Source organism: Typha angustifolia, chromosome 13 (genome assembly GCF_048772165.1).
Source record: "Typha angustifolia cultivar Huaian chromosome 13, ASM4877216v1, whole genome shotgun sequence".
NCBI classification, from domain to species: Eukaryota; Viridiplantae; Streptophyta; class Magnoliopsida; order Poales; family Typhaceae; genus Typha; species Typha angustifolia.
Genome location: NC_133251.1, coordinates 4227413 through 4247653, shown reverse-complemented (window position 1 = coordinate 4247653; position 20241 = coordinate 4227413). Strand labels below are relative to the sequence as shown.

Sequence of the window (20241 nt, the reverse complement as noted above, 5' to 3'; positions counted from 1 at the left end):
TGAAACGAGTCACAGTTAGGGTTAATGTGGGATGTGAACACATGATCTCTTCGATGATATTGTATATTTATTTAAGAGAATAAGATTGTACAATATGCAACATATGGCCGTCTAATACACAACAAATACATCACATAGTGCAAACCGCTAATATCATAAAATAGATAGGTCGAGTCGAGCTTGAGCAAGTTTAAGCTTACCTCAAATCAAGCTTAAATTTAAGCTGAATCAAGATTGAATTAAATCTTTCTTTGTTGATCTAAAGTTTATAAAATCAAATTAAATACATAACTAAATTTCAAATTTACTAGATTTATAATTAATGATTTGTTATTCATGTATAAATGGAGCCTTATAGAGCTTTATCGGGTCGACCCAATTGAAACGGATCTGATTAGCGGATTCCTCCAAAATCTATAATAAGTTTATTTTGTAAATCCCTTCGCAAAATTCACGTTTATATCGTAAACGTCCCTGACATTAAATAGATGAGAAGTACTTTCTCAATAAAAGTAAAATAGGGGGAGCTATTTGTAAAAAGTAATAATTCGTCAGTATATATCAATACCGACCGGTATTGTAGATTTCCGAATAAAAGGAGGCGAGAGGTCTTCTTTGCTCCTCCGTTGCAATTACTACTCTCTCTGTAAAACCCTTTTGCATCTCAAATTCCCAATTCCCTACTCCGATTTTTCCCCAAATTCCTCCTCCAATTCTCTACCGCCTCGTCGTCCTCCTCCAATGGCGACTCCCAAACCCCAGCGCTCTCCCGCCGAGATCGAAGACATCATCCTCCGTAAGATCCTTCTCATCTCCCTCACCCCTTCTTCTTCCTCCTCTGTCACCTACCTCGAGCTGACCGCCGCCGAGCTCCTCAGCGAGGGCAAGCCCCTCCTGCTCTCCGGAGACCTCTTCGAGCGCGTCCTCATCGACCGCCTCTCTGGCGACTTCCCCTCCTCCGATCCCCCCTTCCCCTTCCTCGTGTCCTCCTTCCGCCGCGCGCTGGATGAATCGAAGAAGATCTCCTCCATGCGCGATCCCGCGGTCCGTTCCCACATCGACGCTGCAATCAAGCAGGCCCGCAAGTTGATCGTTTCCTACTGCCGGATCCACGTCGGCAACCCTGACATGTTCTGCGCCGGCCGCGTCGGCGGCCCGTTGCCGGTGTCCGAGCTCCTGTCTTTGATCTTTTCAGAGGTCTCCACCCCGATGGATGGGTTCGGGGGCGATAGCTTGGGCGGGGATTTGAGTTGCCCTCCGGGATTTCTTGATGAGTTCTTCAGGGATGCGGATGCGGATAGCTTGGAGTTGATCATGGTGGAGTTGTATGGTAAGTTGAGGCTGACTGTTGAGAGGGTTTCGGCGTTGGGAAACTTCCAGCAGCCGCTCCGGGCTTTGCTGTTTTTGGTTAGGTATCCGAATTGTGCTAGGGCTTTGGTGGAGCATCCGAGGTGGATACCGAAGGAGACGTTTGTGTTGATTGGGGAAGGGAGAATGGTTGAGATCTCCAGTATATTGGGACCTTTCCTTCATGTAAGCGCCTTGCCGGATTATAAGGAATTTAAGAGTAAACCAGATGTAGGGTAAGCTTTTCTATTTATTTATTTATTTTTGTTAGTGTAAAGAATCGCTAGTCTAATTTTCAGTTGAATTACTGATTATCTAATTAAGTTATGGTTTATCTTAACCTGAAAATTTGTTTGTATCTCTGCTATCGAAGTAATGTAGTTCTGGACTCTGGAGTAATGGATGAAAACCGCAAATTTATCTGTTTCCTGATTTTGGCTATTGAGATCTTCTCATTAACTCTGTCGCAACTAGTCTTTTTCTCACTCCTCTCCGTTACCTTTCCTTTTCTACTACGTACTCCTTACCATTTACTGTGCTACATTCAGGCAGCAGTTTGGAGGATATCTTAATGCTTGTTGTGGGTCCCTTTGAAGTCCAAAACTGTAGGAAAGAACATCTATGTTTTACTTCTACACTGTGCCTAAAAGGCTAAAACCAACGTTAGACTAAGTATGAAAAGTCTTTAAGTTAACTCTATTTTTGGAAATACTGTCTGAAATTTCCAATAGCCAAAGACTTGGCTCTTTGAAGCTCCACGCCTTTGAGTCAAAATTTCATTATCCCTTAGTATGCCAGGTGATTTTAATAAGTCTACATTTAATATTATTTTTCTTTTTCCATTGAGAATTATGTATCCGATTATCTGATGGAGATCCACTTTTGGGCTTTCATCAATTCACATTGTTTGACTTCCTTGCATAATTTTTGTTTGCGTTATATTCATGTGTCTTCTCTCTGTAACCATCTGATACAAGAGATATCCATTGACACTACCTAAGCATCATATTCCTTTCCTTTGAGAAGTACGAGTGTCTTCTCTATACCTTATCTTGGATTCATCAATTAAAATGTTATCAGTAGATGAGATATCTGATTATGAATATCTTTATTCAATTCCTCCAAAACTCATGCAACAATTAAGAACTTAATGTCAAAGCTTGATGAAACTGTATCGCTGTAAAATTTGCTTGTTTGTCCCTCATTTACCTTCAAATTAATTATTGATCCATCACATGTATCCTTGATCATTATATCTGAGATTATAACCAGCTTTATCTAAAACATTTACCAATTGTAAGTGTCTCCTTGTCCGCATCTTATTATAGTACTCTTGACCTACTTGTTCCACATCTCTCCTATCCTTAGTATATTGTTAAATAAACTAGTCATTCAAGTTAATCCCATATCTTGTAAGCATCTCCAGACCTCAACACAAAACCATTAGGACCTGCTGCTTTCCCAAGTTTCATCTCCTTTAAAGCATCCTTGACATTGCTTGCTCAATATTCCTAATGTATTCATGGCTTACATGTAAACCTTGACTTTTTAATTTTAACTTAGGACATTTTCATGATTTTTGTTGAACAAAAGGTCAGTGCAAATGTGCAATTCATCTAGCTTTCATTTATATTCTTTCGGAGGTACATTTTTCGCCTCTGTATTATGGTTTTAAGTTTCAGCTAAAATGGATTAGTTTTGTTGAGAGTCGTCCAAAATCAACACCAAGACTCACTGTTCAAGCCTGAAAACCAATAAAATTGTTAGTTTCAACTTTCGTTTTAGACCATTCCTGGGCAAAGTTGGTTGGTTTCAGCGAAAACTTTGTTAGGCTGAATTTCAGTTTCGCAAAATTGGATTGTTTCCACTGATTTTTTTTTTGTTTTCTCGTCAGGTCAAAGTGGAATCTGAAGTGAAATTTTGAAAGCATGCCTTTTATGCATTCCTTTTTTTTGAAATCTCTACTCTTTCTTTCCCTAGTGTGTGCGTGTGTGTGTATATATATATATATATATGTGTGTGTGTGTGTGTGTGTGTGTGTGTGTGTGTGTGTGTATGTGTCAATTTCTCCCCCTATGGTATTTTATTAGGAAATACGTAATACACCCTAATTTTAGCTTCACTGTCTCCTTTTCTAGCTTCTTTACTAGCCACTTTTTACATTCTTTGGTGCTTAATGCTTCAAACTTATGCCAAGTTTTATAACATTTGTTTTTCTTTTTTCTTGATAATTTTATCACACTTCTACTAGCATCTTGCTTTTGAACCTAATTTTATACCTATCAGAACTCCATGTGCCTCTATTGACTACTCTCTTAATTTGGGTAGTCATCTTGACCAATGCTGTATAACAATAGTCTTTTTCAAAGTCCCAATGATATTCTTTTTATTTTATTTGTAAATTGTTTTATCTTTTTCAAAGTCCCAATGATGCTTCAAACTGTGTTTTTTTCTTTTTTCCTTCTATTCCCCTGAGCATATAACTAATACCATCAACTTATGTTTTGGTTTTTTAAACTAACAACTTTACAATCTTTGCATGCTAACTGGAAGCTGGTCTATTCTTCTAGTTAGGATTGACTATGATATGATCAGATCTTGAATGCATCAACTACCTTTAGTGCATTAAATGAATAACTAGTGTGCATTGATCTCTGGTTTTTTCTTTTATTTTCTTGGGACTCTTAATTCTGCACATTTTCAAACAAAATGTTCTAGTGAAGTATTAAGACTCTTCAATGCCATCATCTCATAGGATTTTATGAAATCTCAATTAGATATGTTCATGTTGTCAGTAGGACATGAAATCTGACAAGCAGAGATTCTTGGCTATTGGTTACTCTGGAGTAACATATTTTTTTTGAGGTGATAAAGAAAAATGCTGCATTCCAACATAACTAACTTTACAATATCAGTGGCATCAACTTTTCTCTTAAATATATTGTATTGAGGTTTTGTGGATTCTGAACCTTTGTGCATTTAACAGTCAACAGTGCTTCTCAGAGTCATCAACCCGTAGGCCGGCTGATCTACTATCATCTTTCACGACAATCAGGACAGTGATGAATATTTTGTATGATGGCCTTGGAGAAGTTTTTCTTACTCTACTAAAAAATGTAGATACACGAGAAAAAGTTCTTGAATATATTGCAGAGGTGATAATGAAAAATGCTGCAAGGTCCCGTATACAGGTAATGTTTTCTGTTTGTTTATTTGGTTGCAATAAATCTTACTCTGACACATAATTGTGCCACAGGTAGACCCATTATCATCTGCAAGTTCTGGCATGTTTGTGAATCTTAGTGCAGTAATGCTTCAGCTTTGCGAACCTTTTTTAGATGCAACATCATCAAAGAGGGACAAAATTGATCCAAAATATTTATTTCACAATAACAGATTAGATTTCAGGTGAGGTTTTAACAATTTTATTCTATCTTTTATTGTTGATCCAACAATTTATTGGCTTCTAATCCATGAGAATTATTTATATTAGACAATTGACAGCTATGAATGCTTCGTCTGAAGAAGTTTCAGCATTTATAGACAATGAAAATCATCAGAAAAATGGAGATAAGTCTGATGCAGAGTACCGTGCCATAGAATCCCAAGAAGCCACAAGCTCTGGTAGTAATATTGGGGGTTCTGTCCATTCTAAAGGCAGATCATTAGTGAGCTGCACAAGAAAGGATAAATATTCATTTATTTGCGAATGTTTCTTCATGACAGCAAGAGTACTTAACTTGGGGCTTATGAAAGCCCTATCAGACTACAAGCATCTCGCTCAGGTGCAGATAAAGTTATTTTAATGTTTCTTTCTACTTCTTTTTATTGATGTACTATATTCGCTTAGTGGGTATAGTGTCTATATATTTATCTTTTTACTTAGTGAGTTCTTATACTTCCAAGTTGAAATAAGATATAATCATAGCTAAGACATCAGGTTTCTAACAGTGCTATTTAATAGAATTCTGGTTTTGTCAGTTTATTTGTTCTTCTCGTGATGGTCTCTTCCGTTGTACAAATTACATTATAGGAGATGGCAAGGTGTGAAGAAGATTTGTCCACATATAAAGCTATGAGAGATCAAGGAGCTTCTCCACAACTTGAGGAAGATATAAAACGTTTGGAGAAAGTGATTGAGATTTTATCACAGGACAGACTTTGCCATGAAGCCCAAATATTAAGAGTATGTTCTTCTCATTTTTGAAGTGTTGTTTTCCTTTAATGATGGCATTCCAAAGTTACGTTTTGTTTCATTCAGAACGGTGACCTTTTAAATTTTCTTGATACTCAGATACAGTTAAATCTCCCAAATCTTTTGAGAATATTTAACATATAAAATATTATAATATTAACTTTCTTGACAACATATTCTCTAATATGTTGTACTATGGTACATTGTTTTATATGTCATTTTTTTATTTCCACTAAATAGATAGGACTTTCTTATGCTACCCTTCTTTTCTATCGTTAGTTGGAATTAGGTTCTCCTTTCTTAATTTGCCTACTGCAGATATCTGTCATTATTCCTGTGAATATCTACGATTGCTAACATTAAAGACATCTTATTCACCACTTAAGTTTCCAAAACCAATTCATCATACCACAAGTGGCATCATACTATAATCTATGGAGTTCTTGTGTCTAAACTAATTTTTTCAGCACCTATTCATTTGCATATGCATCCAAACCAGTTCATGCAGCTATTGTGGTTATTTACTATTTAATGCCTTCAATTCTATTTTGTCCCTCTAGGATCTTTCAGTTGCCATAAAGCATCTAATTTTAAATAGTGTATGACTCATGAATAACTAGAACTGTTCTGGTGAAGGCAGTGGTACTGGTACTAAATGGAGTTAATAGACTAAATTAGTTGCTAATATAGAGTTTGCAAAGAGATGAAAAATTAATTATCATATGCGGGCTGTTTGATCAGGCCATTTCAGACTTCCCTATTAGTCATTTTTTTTATTTGTAAATTAATATTCAAAATTTTACATATGATGCTATATTAATATATAATTATATATTATATATAATTTTTTATTTTTATATATTAAAAATACTAAACGGTTTTGATGCACGCCTTCCATCTAGGCGCTAGGTGGTGAGGTGATTGCCCACCATCCGCAACCACCCACTATCTGCAACTGTCTTTTAATACATTGGAATATTCAGAACAAAAATTATGATCCACATGAAGCTTAAGGAATGCATCTTAATGTTAGGATGTTGTATTGTTGCATTGTGACACCTTTAGTTATTTCCTTTTGAATAATTGTCATTTTTCAGTGCTATTAGCTGATGCCTCTAATCTGTCATTTTTCTTGAAGGATGGTGCACTTCTCCGACGCGCACTAACCTTTTACAGATTGGTAGTTTTATGGTTGGTAGACCTTATTGGCGGTTTTAAGATGCCTTTGCCATCAAAGTGCCCAATGGAATTCGCATGTGTTCCTGAGCATTTTGTTGATGATGCCATGGACTTGCTTATATTTACTTCTCGAATTCCAAAAGCTTTGGAAGGATTCATGCTGGTGTGTTTTTATGTTTGACTTTTCTCACGCGTATTTTCTCTCTTATTAGCAGTTGGTTTTTATTGGTCTTATAATGTGCTCCTCAGAATTTGTGTTCTACTAATCCTTTTGCCAGGATGACTTTCTGAATTTCATTATCATGTTCATGGCGAGCCCGTCTTATGTCAAAAACCCATATCTGAGGGCAAAAATGGTTGAAGTTTTGAATTCTTGGATACCGCAGAGAAGGTTGATTACTATCTTTTGACGGTTGCTGATTTATTTGATTTGTTATTGTTGATCTTGTTGACAAAGCTTGAGAAACGTTTCTGTTTAATTCTTGCAGTGGCTTGTCCACTACGGCCTCTCTCTTTGAAGGACACCAATTATCTCTTGATCACCTTGTTAGAAATCTTCTAAAGACTTATGTGGATATTGAATTTACTGGTTCTCATACACAGGTGATGATGTTTACTTGGTTTTCGATATATATCATGTTATGTATATGTATAATACATCTGATATGTTTTGAAACAATATTGAGAAGAGAAATTTGGGGTTCTTTGGATCAAAGCTAGTTCTTATTGTTATTATTATGCAGTTCTTTGACAAGTTCACTATTCGCCATAATATTGCTGAGTTGCTTGAGTACCTGTGGGATGTTCCTAGCCATCGAAATGCATGGAGACAGGTGAGATGTTCCTCTTGGTACTGCTTCTTTGGTTCTATGGTATACACCCGCTTTCTGGATATTCTCCATAGATGATATATGTGACATGCTCCAGTTTTTCTATTCTCCTACAGATAGCTAAGGAAGAGGAGAAGGGAGTGTACTTAAATTTCTTGAATTTCCTTATCAATGATAGCATCTATCTTCTTGACGAGAGTTTAAATAAAATTCTTGAACTCAAAGAATTAGAGGCAGAAATGGCTAATTCTACTGAATGGGAACGTAGACCAGCCCAAGAGAGAGAGGAGAGAATGCGGCTTTTTCATTCACGAGAAAATGTGAGTTTTTATATTGTTTTTATATGTCATGTTCAAAGTTGTAAAGCAGCTGGGTTGGTGAAGATGTCAATATATTCATTTTGACATACAAGAGACCTTAAGTAAATAAACCACATTGCCTCACAGTTGCGCCTTGTTTTCAGATTGTTCGGTTTGACATGAAATTGGCAAACGAGGATGTTGGGATGCTTGCTTTTACATCAGAACAGATTCCTACACCTTTTCTTCTGCCAGAAATGGTGAGGCACTTGTGCCAATACTTTTAACCGTTCATATCAAGAATTAGATTCCTGAGGTTGCATCAACCACTTAACAGTAATTGTCGTCCTAACGTTCATATTCAGTTACCTGTACTTAATTGAATGCCTGCATTCCACTTGTAAGCTATCCCTTTATCCACCTTATAAGTTGGGTCAGATTGTGAAATTCCTTCAAAATATACAATTGTTTTCTGCTTGTAGATTTATCCAGTTGGATCATAAAGACATCTGATTAGTCAATCTCCATTTTGTGGGACCTCATTGACATTTTTTCTTATGTTATCTGGACCCTTTATTTTACTCTTAAGAATCGTTTCTACATGTAAGTCATGTGTTTATATATATATATCACAATTGATATGCAGTTGCTAGTAGAAATCTTCAGAGGATAAGATTCTCTAATAGCTGAACATGAAGTCATAGTTGCACCTCCACAATTATTCTTTACTCAGTGTAACAAATATCTATTGGATCTTTCATAAACTCTCATTGCTGCTCAACACTTTGGATCCTCTACATCTACGTTATGCTCTCTAGAATAGCATGCAGTTAAACATCTATTTATATTATGAGTAACTTCCTTGCATCTACTTGTATGCTTTCTAGAATAGCATTGAATTAAAAATCTCTTTGTATTATGAATAAGTTCTTCATTCCCTGTACTGTTTCAGGTTGAAAGAGTGGCGAGCATGCTAAATTACTTTCTTCTACAACTTGTTGGGCCCCAACGAAAATCTCTTAGTGTAAAAGAGCCAGAAAAATATGAGTTTAGACCGAAGCAGTTACTGAAGCAAGTTAGTATTCAAGCAGATATTGCTGGTGATTTTGAGCTTTTATTTGAAATTTTCTTTTTGTATTGTTATTTGGTTGAAGAATAAGGGGTCCCTATCCATAAAGTAGGGATCCTTATTCATAGTTACCACCTAACTTTAGTATAACTAACACCATGATTAAAATTCCCATAACTAATACCATGATCATCAAATCCCTTATCCTTGTTTCTTTTATTCCAATTTAGAGTTAGAATAAGACAGTGGAGACTTAACCATATTTAAGATTAATATAGATATTTACTAACTGACCCCTAAAAACAAAGAAGACCTACACTCTTTTAAAAGTGTCAAGGGTATTTTTGATATTTTCCCTTAAATCTCTACCTTATTTTATATTTTAACGATAAAATATCTCCTTATCCATGGCATCCTAGTTTTGCAACCAAACAGAGAAAATAATTACAGATAACTCCTCTAAACTATGAGCAAAAAATGAGTATTACAGTATTTGTGAATCACCTTATTCTTCAACCAAATGAGTCTAAGTCTACAACGAACCTTATATATTAGAGTTCAATGGAAGAAAAGGATCTATATTGCTGACCCAACTGGTGGGAACTGGCTGCTTGTTGTATTTAGTATCTTATTTTCTTTGCTAAAGTATAAATTACAAATGGCCTGTTTATATTCTAAGTGAAGGTTTTCTTTGGCATGGAAAGATCGTCCAGATTTATGTTCATATAGCAAGAGGTGACAAGGAAGAGATATTTCCAGCTGCAATCTCAAAGGATGGGCGGTCATACAATGAACAGGTATTTCCCTCTGTCATGTCCTACACAAAATTTGCTAGCAGCAACCATATATATATTCTGTACTCTGTTTGTTAACGGCCTTGAATCTGCTACAGCTCTTTGCTACTGCTGCTGATATATTATGGAAAATTGGCCAAGACGCAAGAGTCGTTCAGGAATTTATTCGGCTTGGAGCTAAAGCAAAAGCAGCAGCATCTGAAGCAATGGATGCTGAGGCCGCCCTTGGTGAAATACCAGATGAATTTCTTGATCCTATCCAGGTTTTGCAATTTCTTTTGTTTATGCATGAGAAATATTTATCATTTGATGCAGTTCATGGTTCCTGATATCTGTACATATTTTAAGTTTTTCTTTCCATATTATAATCATAGTACTATATACCAACAAATATGTTAATTTGTCTTCGTGACTAGAGGTACGAAGTACAGACCTTGTTCCATACAAAAGGCTTCATTCTTTTTGGAGTATTATACGACCCTTAAAATCTGCAGACTACCTATAAATCTGACATCACACCCTGTAAATTGGTGTTTAAAATTCTTTATGCTAGGAATAACACTTTAAGACCTGATCTAATTGGTTTAAACTTGTGATTAAGCTGCAGTGTGCATGACTTCTCTTCTTTACAGTTTGGCTATGAGAGGACTTGGAATAATCACTAAACTAAGGAATCGAAAAGAAGTATCACAACTGTTTGAAATTTTTGAATCTTTTATCTGACTGAATTGTTATTGCGCGACTGTCGTGGAAAAAGAATGAGAGAATTGCTGGAAATCAAAACAACATATTGAACTAATTATTTAGTTTGTGAAAGACACGATAAGCTTTACTACTTTGCTCTCATATACTCATATTATGTGCACTATCATACAATTTTCTATGAAGTCGTGCCCAGTCAGTTTGGCACAACGTGAGGTTTTAGGAAAAAATAGCCTAGGATGGAGCAAAAATTACTTTAGTTTGGGAATAAATGCAACCATAGCTCATCAGTTGGTCATTCTTCATTATAAGATGTATACTTATACAATCTTTTCTTTGTACAGTACACATTAATGAAAGATCCTGTTATTCTGCCATCATCAAAGGTAACAATAGACCGAATCGTGATCCAAAGGCACCTTCTTAGTGACAGTGTAAGTTGTTTTCAATGATCAAGCTTTTCTGATCATCTCCGTGTGGGTTGAAAAAATTACTTGAACTTATGCCTTATGTTGTATTGCAGACTGATCCATTTAACCGATCCCATCTCACTCAAGACATGTTAATACCCAACACAGAGTTGAAGTTGCGAATTGAAGAATTCATCCAAGCTCAGGATTCTAGGAAACGCAGCAGAACAAGCTGCACAGAAGTTTCTGAAGCTGGTGATCCGGCTGATGGTATTGCGGACATGGTCGAGTAAATTACTGATTGTGTATATAGCAACTTCTGGGCTAGATTCTGTATTGCTGGAGCAGCGGATTTAGTGATGTGCAGCACTGGAGTACATGTTTCTTATATAATCCAATGATCCCTCTCCCATAGTGGCAGTGCTGAAGCAAGGAATTTAATTATAGTCATGCAGAATGAAGATAAATAACCATGTCATTTTCTATTTATACAAATGTTTATGTGATTATAGGTGAAAGTTAATTGATTCTCCTGGGACTTCCTGTTTCCTTTGTATCTAGCAAGGCCTGGTAAATATTGATTAACAATATGCATCTTTGTCTTTTAATTCATGAAATCAGATAGTTATGGGAAGTAATTAGTTAGTAGACTTTGCTCTCTCTTTCCCCTTTCTTTTCTTTTACAGACTTTGCTCTTTGAGATGTAATTTTTTGTTTTGTTTGTGAAATAGATCTTTCCTTTCCAAAACTTTTTAGATGTAGGTATTTTTGCTCAATTATTTAGAGGAATAATTGAGCCGTGTTGGCAACTGGAACGTATAAATGGCATATAGGTTTTATCAAATTTTAGGTAATAGATTAATGACTCTAGGTCATTTGCCTTAGCAACTAGACCTGTTGGCATGTGAGGCTCATGAACTCGGGTCTGTTTAGCTGAATTTGAGCTCGAAAGGACTCGAAAGGTTAATATGTGAGATAATATTTTATATATAAATATAAAGATGTTATATAACATGGTTAAAATATCTTTTATTAATCTAGTCAACTTAGGGATTTAACTATTTTTCAGTTGAACCATTGAGTCAAGTGAAGAGTTTGTTTGTAGCAATTTTTGATATTCACGAAGCATACCAACGACTAACTGGGTACTCTCGGCCACGTTGTAGGGATTTCCTGTAACCTGTACATAAGGCAAGTTAAAAAAAAAGAAAAGGCAACGAGAATCTAACGCTTCGCATGAGTTTTGTACATCTGAGGTAGCAGATGATCAGCTGCAGTGAGTGTTGCCAATATGTCAACACTATGACATCTCAAACATCCGTCTTATATTTGCTTGCTTGCTTCTTCTTCTTCTTCTTCTTCTATTCTCACATCCATGGTGAATTCTCTCCGATCTTTTGTGCTGCATAACATCTCTCTCCCTTTGCGACTGCGGATAGCGCTAAGAAAAGTTGGGATAAAGTTCTAAGAAAGAGGTTCGAACTACTATGCATATTTTCTTTAGCGTAATCCGCAATCACAAAAGAAGAAAGATGATTTGTGGATCGAGCGGGGAAGCAAAATATATATAAATATATTTTCCTTGTCTTTTCCTTTCTCCCTCTACAACTGCAGATTATATATACCAAGAAAGGTTTGCTCATTGTTGGCTACCGTAGTCTGCAACTGTAGAGCGAGAAAGAGAAAGAGTGAACAAGGAAACTGGAAGAGAGAAGAGAGACTAGTCAGTCTGTGGCCATTAATGCCCATGCATGACTGCAATCTTTGCCATGGCCATCTGCGGCTATGACGACATATATACTGCCATGTCCACATCCGGTCATACCTGCAGCCATAGTTTCTTTCGTTTTTTCTTTTTAATTTTTTGCAGTGTTGTTTAATTACATTTTGACCCCCTTGAGGAAAAAAATAAAATTGGAAAATATACATTGAATTTTCTAATTGTCTCTCTCTAAAAATAAAATATTCTAAACAATAAAATAAAAATATAATTCTAAAGAATATTCACTTTTCCGTTATTTATCAACTCTATTGGCTAAGAAGAAGGCCACCGCATACCATATCATCTCGCTAATACACACCGCAAGTCTCTGCAAGCTTTGGCATCGAAGGCCAACTCCGGAGGAGGAAGGAAGCCACGAAGCCATGCTTACCTCATCGTCCATGGCCTCTCCACGCCCCACCTTCGCCGGACCTCCGGCCGCCGCCCCGCCGGAGAGGGTCTTGACTACCAGAGGAAGGATAAGAGCCACGCGAGCCCAAGAACCCAAGTGGGTTCTTCCCTCCATGCCCATCTCTCTCTCGCCATCTCGAGTTCTTGAATCGATCCTCCCTGTGGCCGCATCAGTTTCCATTCTCCTTTGGTCGAACCCAGGTGAACCTCCGTTTGGTACTCCATAGCCGTATAAACACAGCACCTTTTGCTTCATTTTTCTTCTTTTCTCATAGCCAACTCTTTGCAAGATTAAAGTCGGCACATTTTGTAGTTTTTAAGGTTTGGGGGAAAATGTTCGTTTGATTCTACTTATTTTGCGAACTATTTTGCAAGTTCCTCTCTGTGTTTTTCAAATAGTTAGTTTGTCTCCAGTTAAGTCCTCTGCAGGGTTGATGACACCATTAGGTAAGTTGCAATTGCTGGCCTCCTCAGTTTCGGTTCTCCTTTTTTGTCAAACAGAAGCAAACTCGATTTGGTGCTTCAATAGCCATTGAAGGATAACACATTTCACTTCAATTTTACCTAGTAGTATCAGGGCGGTGGATCATGATATTTATACACCTCGGTTTAGTCATACATGATCTTTTGGTAGTACTTATCTCTTTGCAAAAACTAAGTTGGCTTCTTTAATGATTGAAAATTCCTTGTAAGCTTTGCACATAGGAAATTAATATGTTGTTTAGCTAAGTTGAATTCATGACTGATGAAATTGTGGGGCACTGCAGTGAATGCTGGTGTTCTTTCGGGATTCTCAGGCTTGGAATCCGTCCCTGGCCCTCAGCTGCCTCAGATTGATTTCCTCTCTAAATGGAATGGTTTGTCTTTCAAGGGAATATAGTGCTTCCTTTTTCATGTTAATACTTAGTTAGTAATTCTTGATTCTTGACCTTTGAAGATGCGAATCAGAAGAAGTATGCTGAGAATGACTCACGATTCAAATCGTCGACCGTACTTAAAGAGCTACTCGAGAAGTCCAAACAGAACAAAGAAAGGTAAGATTGTATGTTTTCTTTCTAATTGCACAAGCTTCATTTCATGAGCTACTTAGCAAGGTAGATATCTGTTATAGATAATAGGTTGTTTTTCTTTTCTTTCTTTTATAGCTTCTAGTTATTATGATTCATGGCCCAAATTTTAGAACACTTCACAAGAAGTAACTTATTTTTCGACAAAATTGCCTAATAGGCACATAAGTAACAGATACCCCTATTTTCATCCACTCTGATGTATTATCAAGCCTATGCTTAATTGCCACTAACACCAAACATCATTGTCATCTTCTTTGTCTGCCTTATAGAGCCACCATTAAACTCCTTGCCTCCTCTTCCACCACCATCATCACCTCACTGCCGCAAAGCTTGCAACAACCAACCATCACAATAATTCCATCCTTACTGTTGACGCCACTACCACTTTCCAACCTTGACCATCACAACTGCCATTGTCTCCACTATCATCACCAGCATAGTTTCTCCTATTGATACCCTCCCCTCCCGTGTCACTCACTTGCTCTCTCAGTCAGCTCATCATCACTTTTCCTCCACCGCCACAATTACTACCACATTGCCATCACTGAACTGTATTTTTCTGAGGGAAGTGGAGGGAAGTCAATATAGATAGATGGGAACAAGGTCATGCGAAAGATGTGATAGTGATTGTGTTGGCATTGGTGAGATAGACTACTCAATGATGATATGTAATTATGTATAATAATTTCATAAGAAAGTGCAGTCATACCAATCAGGTAAAATAAGGTTTAGGGATTATTAAATTAGTTTTACTTACTATTAAGAAGAATTGCTGATCTCTCTCGGTGGTTAACAAACAAACAACATCGGCCCTTTGGACATGCAGGTACTGTCTTTTTAATTTGTCATCACATTTATTCAGTAAATATTTGAGACTAACTAAGAAATTAGCATGAAGTGCATTGATTACCACACTAGTTTGTGTACAAATACATATACCAAACAAAGAAAAATCTCAAATTTATTTACCATTTTTCTACTTGATGTTTGAACTCCTGATGCAAGAACTCATTAAGCCTTCCGAACTCTTATGAGAAGGGTCTGATAGTCTCTTTTATCTACCTCTTATTCTCTTGTTTTTCCACTAATTGCCAAAACGGCCATAACAATAACTTTTTTATGAGGAGACCAGCTCTCATGATTTTTACTTTTGTCTTCTGTATTTTGTTGATCTTCAGTGTGCTACATATTGTTCTCCTCATAGACCATTAAAATCAAGAAAGAAAGAAATTAGTCTGTACTCCGTTAGGATTCTCCTCTTCTTTTTCCATCCATTGGGGAAAATTGCCCTTAAGAGTTCATCTAACAAATCAATAACTGAAATTCTGTCGTATAAATGCACAAACCGTCGTCTCTTTCTTTACATTTACTCTTGCAAGTTTGACTAGATTTTCTCCTACTGGTTTTAATTAAAACTTGCATATTTTGCACCTGTTGTAAGAATGATAACTCTGCGCAATACTCTCAGGAATCGAAGGGAGATCCAGGACAAGTATTGCTTGCGCGGTGCAGAGTGGGGTGTGGGAGACTGCTCTACAGAAGGAATGACACAACAAGAAAAAGATGATTTTGTTGCATCACTGAAAAAGAGAATTGGAGGAGATTAAAACTATTGGTTACAGTTACAACTCACAAATGCAATGTTGATTTTTGTTCCAATCGCATTCGATCATAATTTCCCTTTTCTTTTACATAGAGAAATAAATCTTCTACCTCAAAAATTAGCAATTGTTTATCTAAGATTGTTTTTGAAGTGCAACATGTGAAATACAGGTCGATCAGCGTAAACTTTTCCAACATCTTTTACAATTTTTGTTGATTAATGACAGTAAATTGCCGATTTCATTGCAAGTATGGTTGTTAGTTCATAAGTCGTATCATTGTGCAAACTCAAAGTAGTTCATGTCGAATTGCTATGAACTTTTATGAGAAAAATAAAATTAGCTCGAAATTAACAACAATGATCCGTAAGTGCGAAGTTTTGAGGAAAATCTAATAAGATGAATGACACCAATTTAACATTATTCAAGCTAAAACAAGACAATTTATTATGAACCGGCTTATAAGAGAAAAGTAAAACTAGCTCAAAATCGACCACAGTGAATTCACACATCTATTCAATTAAATGTTAAATTCTGAAGAAAAATTAAGAACACCAATTGGGTGTCGATCGACTCAGTCTGATATTTTCCAACATTTCTGCTTACATCCTTTCTTGATCACAATGGTAAATTGCCAACTCATGGCAAGTATGATTGCTAGTTTATAAGCTGCATCATCCATGTAACTAAAAAGAACTTTCTTTGTTGTTAGTTGTTGAGGCAAATAGTTAACTGAAGGTCTTTTTGAGACATTTTCATCTTCTTCTTTTTTAAAGTTAACTGAAGGTTCTTCTTCATCCCCTGATGATGATGTGCTAAAATCGACTCTAAATGAAGGCAAATAGTACTATTTCCTTTCCTCTTAGGGCAGCTTAGTTGCACAGTGATGAGTCCAACTATGACACAATGATATTCCATAATAACTATGGAGGTTTTTGTGTGCATGTATACTCATCTAAAACCTCTTATTTGTATGTACACCTCTTTTTTCTTTACAAACTATAAGAAGATAAAAATATGCTCATTGTTATTTCCATGTATTTCTTTCAGTTAATGTGCTAAATTACCAAGATTTTAACTTAATATTTATAAAAAATAATATACCTATGAATTTTGAAAGATATAGAAAGATCAACACATAAATAAGAAACTTTGGAAGCAGAATTATGTGGGGAAAAAACCTCTCTAAACTATGTGAGAATATTTAACAAGAACAGTTTTATGATATATAGACAAACTAAAGAATAGGAGCAGACTTTTGGAGATGCAATATTTTTATAAATGCATGCATTTCCTAATACATATGCATATACCATAGAATTGAGAGAATACAAGCCAAATTGCCAGTGACACTTCAACCTTTTAGTGGGCTTTCAAATCATTCTATCTAAAATTAGGAAAGAGATACAGGTCATTAAGAGGTTATAAGTTTGAATCACCTCCTGCATGTTAAAGTTGATATTTGATATAAAAAAATTTGCCAGAGCCTTATGTTGATATATGCCATGATTGGGACAGATATATTATTTTAATAATGAATTAGGGTTCTCAGATTGACATCATATACGGGTGGCAATCGGATTATATTAGTGAGCTTGGGTTTGATCATGTTAATGCAAACACGAACATAAACCATTTATTAAATAAATTATAATTTTTAAATATATACATTACTCGTTTATTAAACGGGTTATAGGGATCTAGGGCTATCAAAATAAACGAGCAGCTTGGGCTTGGATCGGGCTCAGCTCGACTGTAACTTGAGCTCAACTCGACCCGACTAGAGCTGAGTCAAACCCAAGCTGAATTAGAAGGGTCAAAATCAATTTTGAGCCAAGCCTAAACTGGAGGTGACTCATCTAGGCTCGATATATAAGGGATTTTTAAATTAGAAACCCTAGCATCTCCCAAGTCCCAATTCCCAAACACAGCTACTCAAATCTCCCTAGCTCTCCCTCAATTCTCACTCGCTCAGTCACTTCGATCTTCCTTCTCCATCGTCGGCTCGTCGCCTCGTCCCTCTCCATTGTCAGCTCGTCTCCTCCTCCTCCTTGGGCAAGCCGACTCCTCCTACTCCTTCTCCTCAAGTTACTACTGCCTCATGCTCATCTTTCTTCTCAAGTTGTCGCCGTGTGCTCGTCTTCCTCTTCAGGCTGTCGCCTCGTCGTCAATCCTCCTCTTACAACTTATTTGTGGTTCGTCTTAAACTTGATCTAGCTTAGTCTAGCTCGACTTAAATAAGGATTGATAATAGGCTCAATTCATGCTCGAACTCTACTCGAGCTTGGTCTAGCCCGGCTCGAGTTGAGTTGAGCCGAGCAGGCTCACTCAGGCTTAGCTCGTTTATATCCTTATAAGGATCATAAACAGGTTATGGTGGCACAAGTTTTTAAATTTATAAAAATTATTCAAATTATAAATAGATTTTTTTAATTATAAATACAATTTATTCTTAGTTATAAATTAGTTTTTCGTTTCATAAATAAATTAGTTTGATCATAAACTGATTATCGTGTTATAAACAGGTTGACTAGTAGAATTATAAACGGGATAAAATAATAAATACAAACACTTGGGTTAAATAGATTAACTTGTTTATGACATGAATCTAATTAAACTAAATTTGTACATGTTTAAAAAGGGTCAACTCTTCTTTCCTCTAATATATCACTGCATTAATAAATACCACGAGTCTCAGGAAGAAGTTCCTGTCCTATTTAAGGCACGCACAAAGTTTCCCTCTAATTGCCATGATCACATACATCCTCATGGCCAAATTGGATGAACATCGAAGCGAACCATATTAAGTAATAAAGTCACCGAATGCCCCAAAATGGAAGTGTAATCGATGTCAAGGAATCTTCTTCACTTTACACCAATAAAAATTGGCTAAGATGTATATTCAACCACATCACAGCTTCCCGTCGTTCTTCTTCTTCTTCTTGGCTCAAGAAAAGTGAAGTAAATCGGACAGGATTTTACAATGAGCTACTCTGTTCTTCTTCTTGCATGCGTCCTAGCACATCATGCGATCTTCGCCAGTAAGTCTCGACTCAATTTTGTTTTCTATCTATCTCTCATATCAGATCCACCATGAACCATCTGACAATTTTGTTTTCGAGTCTTTTGAGCGGTTTTCGTCTCCAAAATTTTATTTTTTTCAAATCAAGTCTTTAATTCATCTTAAAATTTAAATACAATACTGCAAGAGTTAGAAAATTATTATTTCAAAATACATTTCCTCATGCTTAATTTTTTTTAGTAATAAAAAAATCATTATCTCAATTAATAAGTCTGTATATAACTTGTTTCATCGTCTGACTTGTTGCAGCGTCTGCTCCGGCAAATGTGGGTGTATGCTATGGAACACTCGGTGACAACCTTCCACTCACAAGAGATGTGCTCTCCCTCATGGAAAGATGCGGCATCTACAAGTTCAGGTTGTATAATCCTAACCATAATGTCATGGAGGCTCTCCGGCAGTCGGACCGGCTAGTCTCGATAGGCGTGCCCAACGAGCACCTCTCCATCCTCGCCTCCAACCTCGATCAAGCTCGTGCTTGGGTCGCCCAGTTTTACACCCCTTATCGGAAGCTCAATATTGACAATATCGTCGTCGGCAATGAGGTCCGTCTATTTTCACATGCACTCTCTTATTTATTTTTCTGGACAAAGTATATATATATATTTTTTAAAATTTGTCTGTGTGATTGTTTTAAGTTCAAATTTCCCTCCAATTAAATCAGGTAGTCCCCGGTGAGAATGCTCAGTACCTTGTTGGTGCGACGAGGAACCTCTATACTGCCTTCCGGGAAGCAAACTTCCCCGAGGTCATCTTAACCACGGCACTGTCCGCCGGCTCCTTGGTCAACACGTACCCTCCGTCTCAGGCGACCTTCTCCCCCGAGACGATCGGCGTCATGACCGACTTTGTCAACCTCCTCATGGGGTTCGACACGGCTTACAGGATGCTCTACATCCATGTCTACCCTTACTTTGCCTACGCCGGCGATCCGGTCAATGTCCGCCTGGACTACGCGCTGTTCCAGGCCACGGAGCCCGTCTTCCACGACGGCGATTTGGCCTACTTCAACCTGTTCGACGCGATATATGACAGCTTCGTGTGGGCTATGGAGAAGATCAACGGACAGGATATCCAGCTGGTGGTAGGGGAGTCCGGATGGCCATCGGCCGGCAATGGAAACTTCACGACGCCACAGCTGGCGCAGACCTACATGACGAACCTTTACCAGCACGTCGTGGTGGACGACAAGACCCCGAAGAACCCGTACGGTCTGGACGGCGCGATGGCGTTCGCCTTGTTCAATGAGAATCTGAAGCCGCCTGGTGTGGAGCAGAACTTTGGTCTCTTCTATCCAGACATGCAGGCTGTGTATCCGACTCCTTTCTGCCAATGCAAGTGCTAATGAGTTCCTGATAAAATGCTTTGGAGGACAAAGAATAAACAAATGACAACATTACTTGATAAGAAAATTACAAAGTTCTCAGAATGTAAAGAAGGGTAATGAACTTCCACAGATCTGTTATAAGATGCACTAAATTGTATGCTCA

The 20241-nt window shown here is 37.1% G+C and overlaps 3 protein-coding genes across 4 annotated transcripts; all 3 read left to right on the top strand.

Moving 5' to 3' along the window:
• Positions 1–606: 606 nt before the first annotated feature.
• On the top strand, positions 607–11475 carry LOC140773502 (probable ubiquitin conjugation factor E4). Of its 2 annotated transcripts, XM_073116100.1 has the most exons (16): positions 607–1583; positions 4334–4538; positions 4604–4755; positions 4841–5132; positions 5381–5533; positions 6681–6884; positions 7000–7112; positions 7210–7324; positions 7465–7554; positions 7668–7871; positions 8015–8110; positions 8803–8925; positions 9624–9716; positions 9812–9976; positions 10760–10849; positions 10939–11475. In XM_073116100.1, exons 1-16 carry the CDS (start codon positions 742–744, stop codon positions 11116–11118), a joined length of 3117 nt encoding a protein of 1038 aa, XP_072972201.1. In that variant the 5' UTR covers positions 607–741; the 3' UTR covers positions 11119–11475. The 2 variants fall into 2 exon arrangements, 1 of the variants encoding a protein (XP_072972201.1); XR_012106483.1 differs by lacking the exons at positions 10760–10849; positions 10939–11475 and having other exon boundaries at positions 9604–9716; positions 9812–9950.
• Positions 11476–12868: 1393 nt separating this feature from the next.
• LOC140773073 (uncharacterized) lies at positions 12869–15734 on the top strand. Its single transcript, XM_073115428.1, has 4 exons — positions 12869–13199; positions 13766–13855; positions 13936–14032; positions 15537–15734. Exons 1-4 carry the CDS (start codon positions 12971–12973, stop codon positions 15673–15675), a joined length of 555 nt encoding a protein of 184 aa, XP_072971529.1. The 5' UTR covers positions 12869–12970; the 3' UTR covers positions 15676–15734.
• A 2918-nt stretch (positions 15735–18652) lies between these two features.
• Positions 18653–20096, top strand: LOC140775163 (probable glucan endo-1,3-beta-glucosidase BG4). The gene is made up of 3 exons (XM_073118435.1): positions 18653–18710; positions 19001–19296; positions 19416–20096. Exons 1-3 carry the CDS (start codon positions 18653–18655, stop codon positions 20094–20096), a joined length of 1035 nt encoding a protein of 344 aa, XP_072974536.1.
• Positions 20097–20241: the final 145 nt, after the last annotated feature.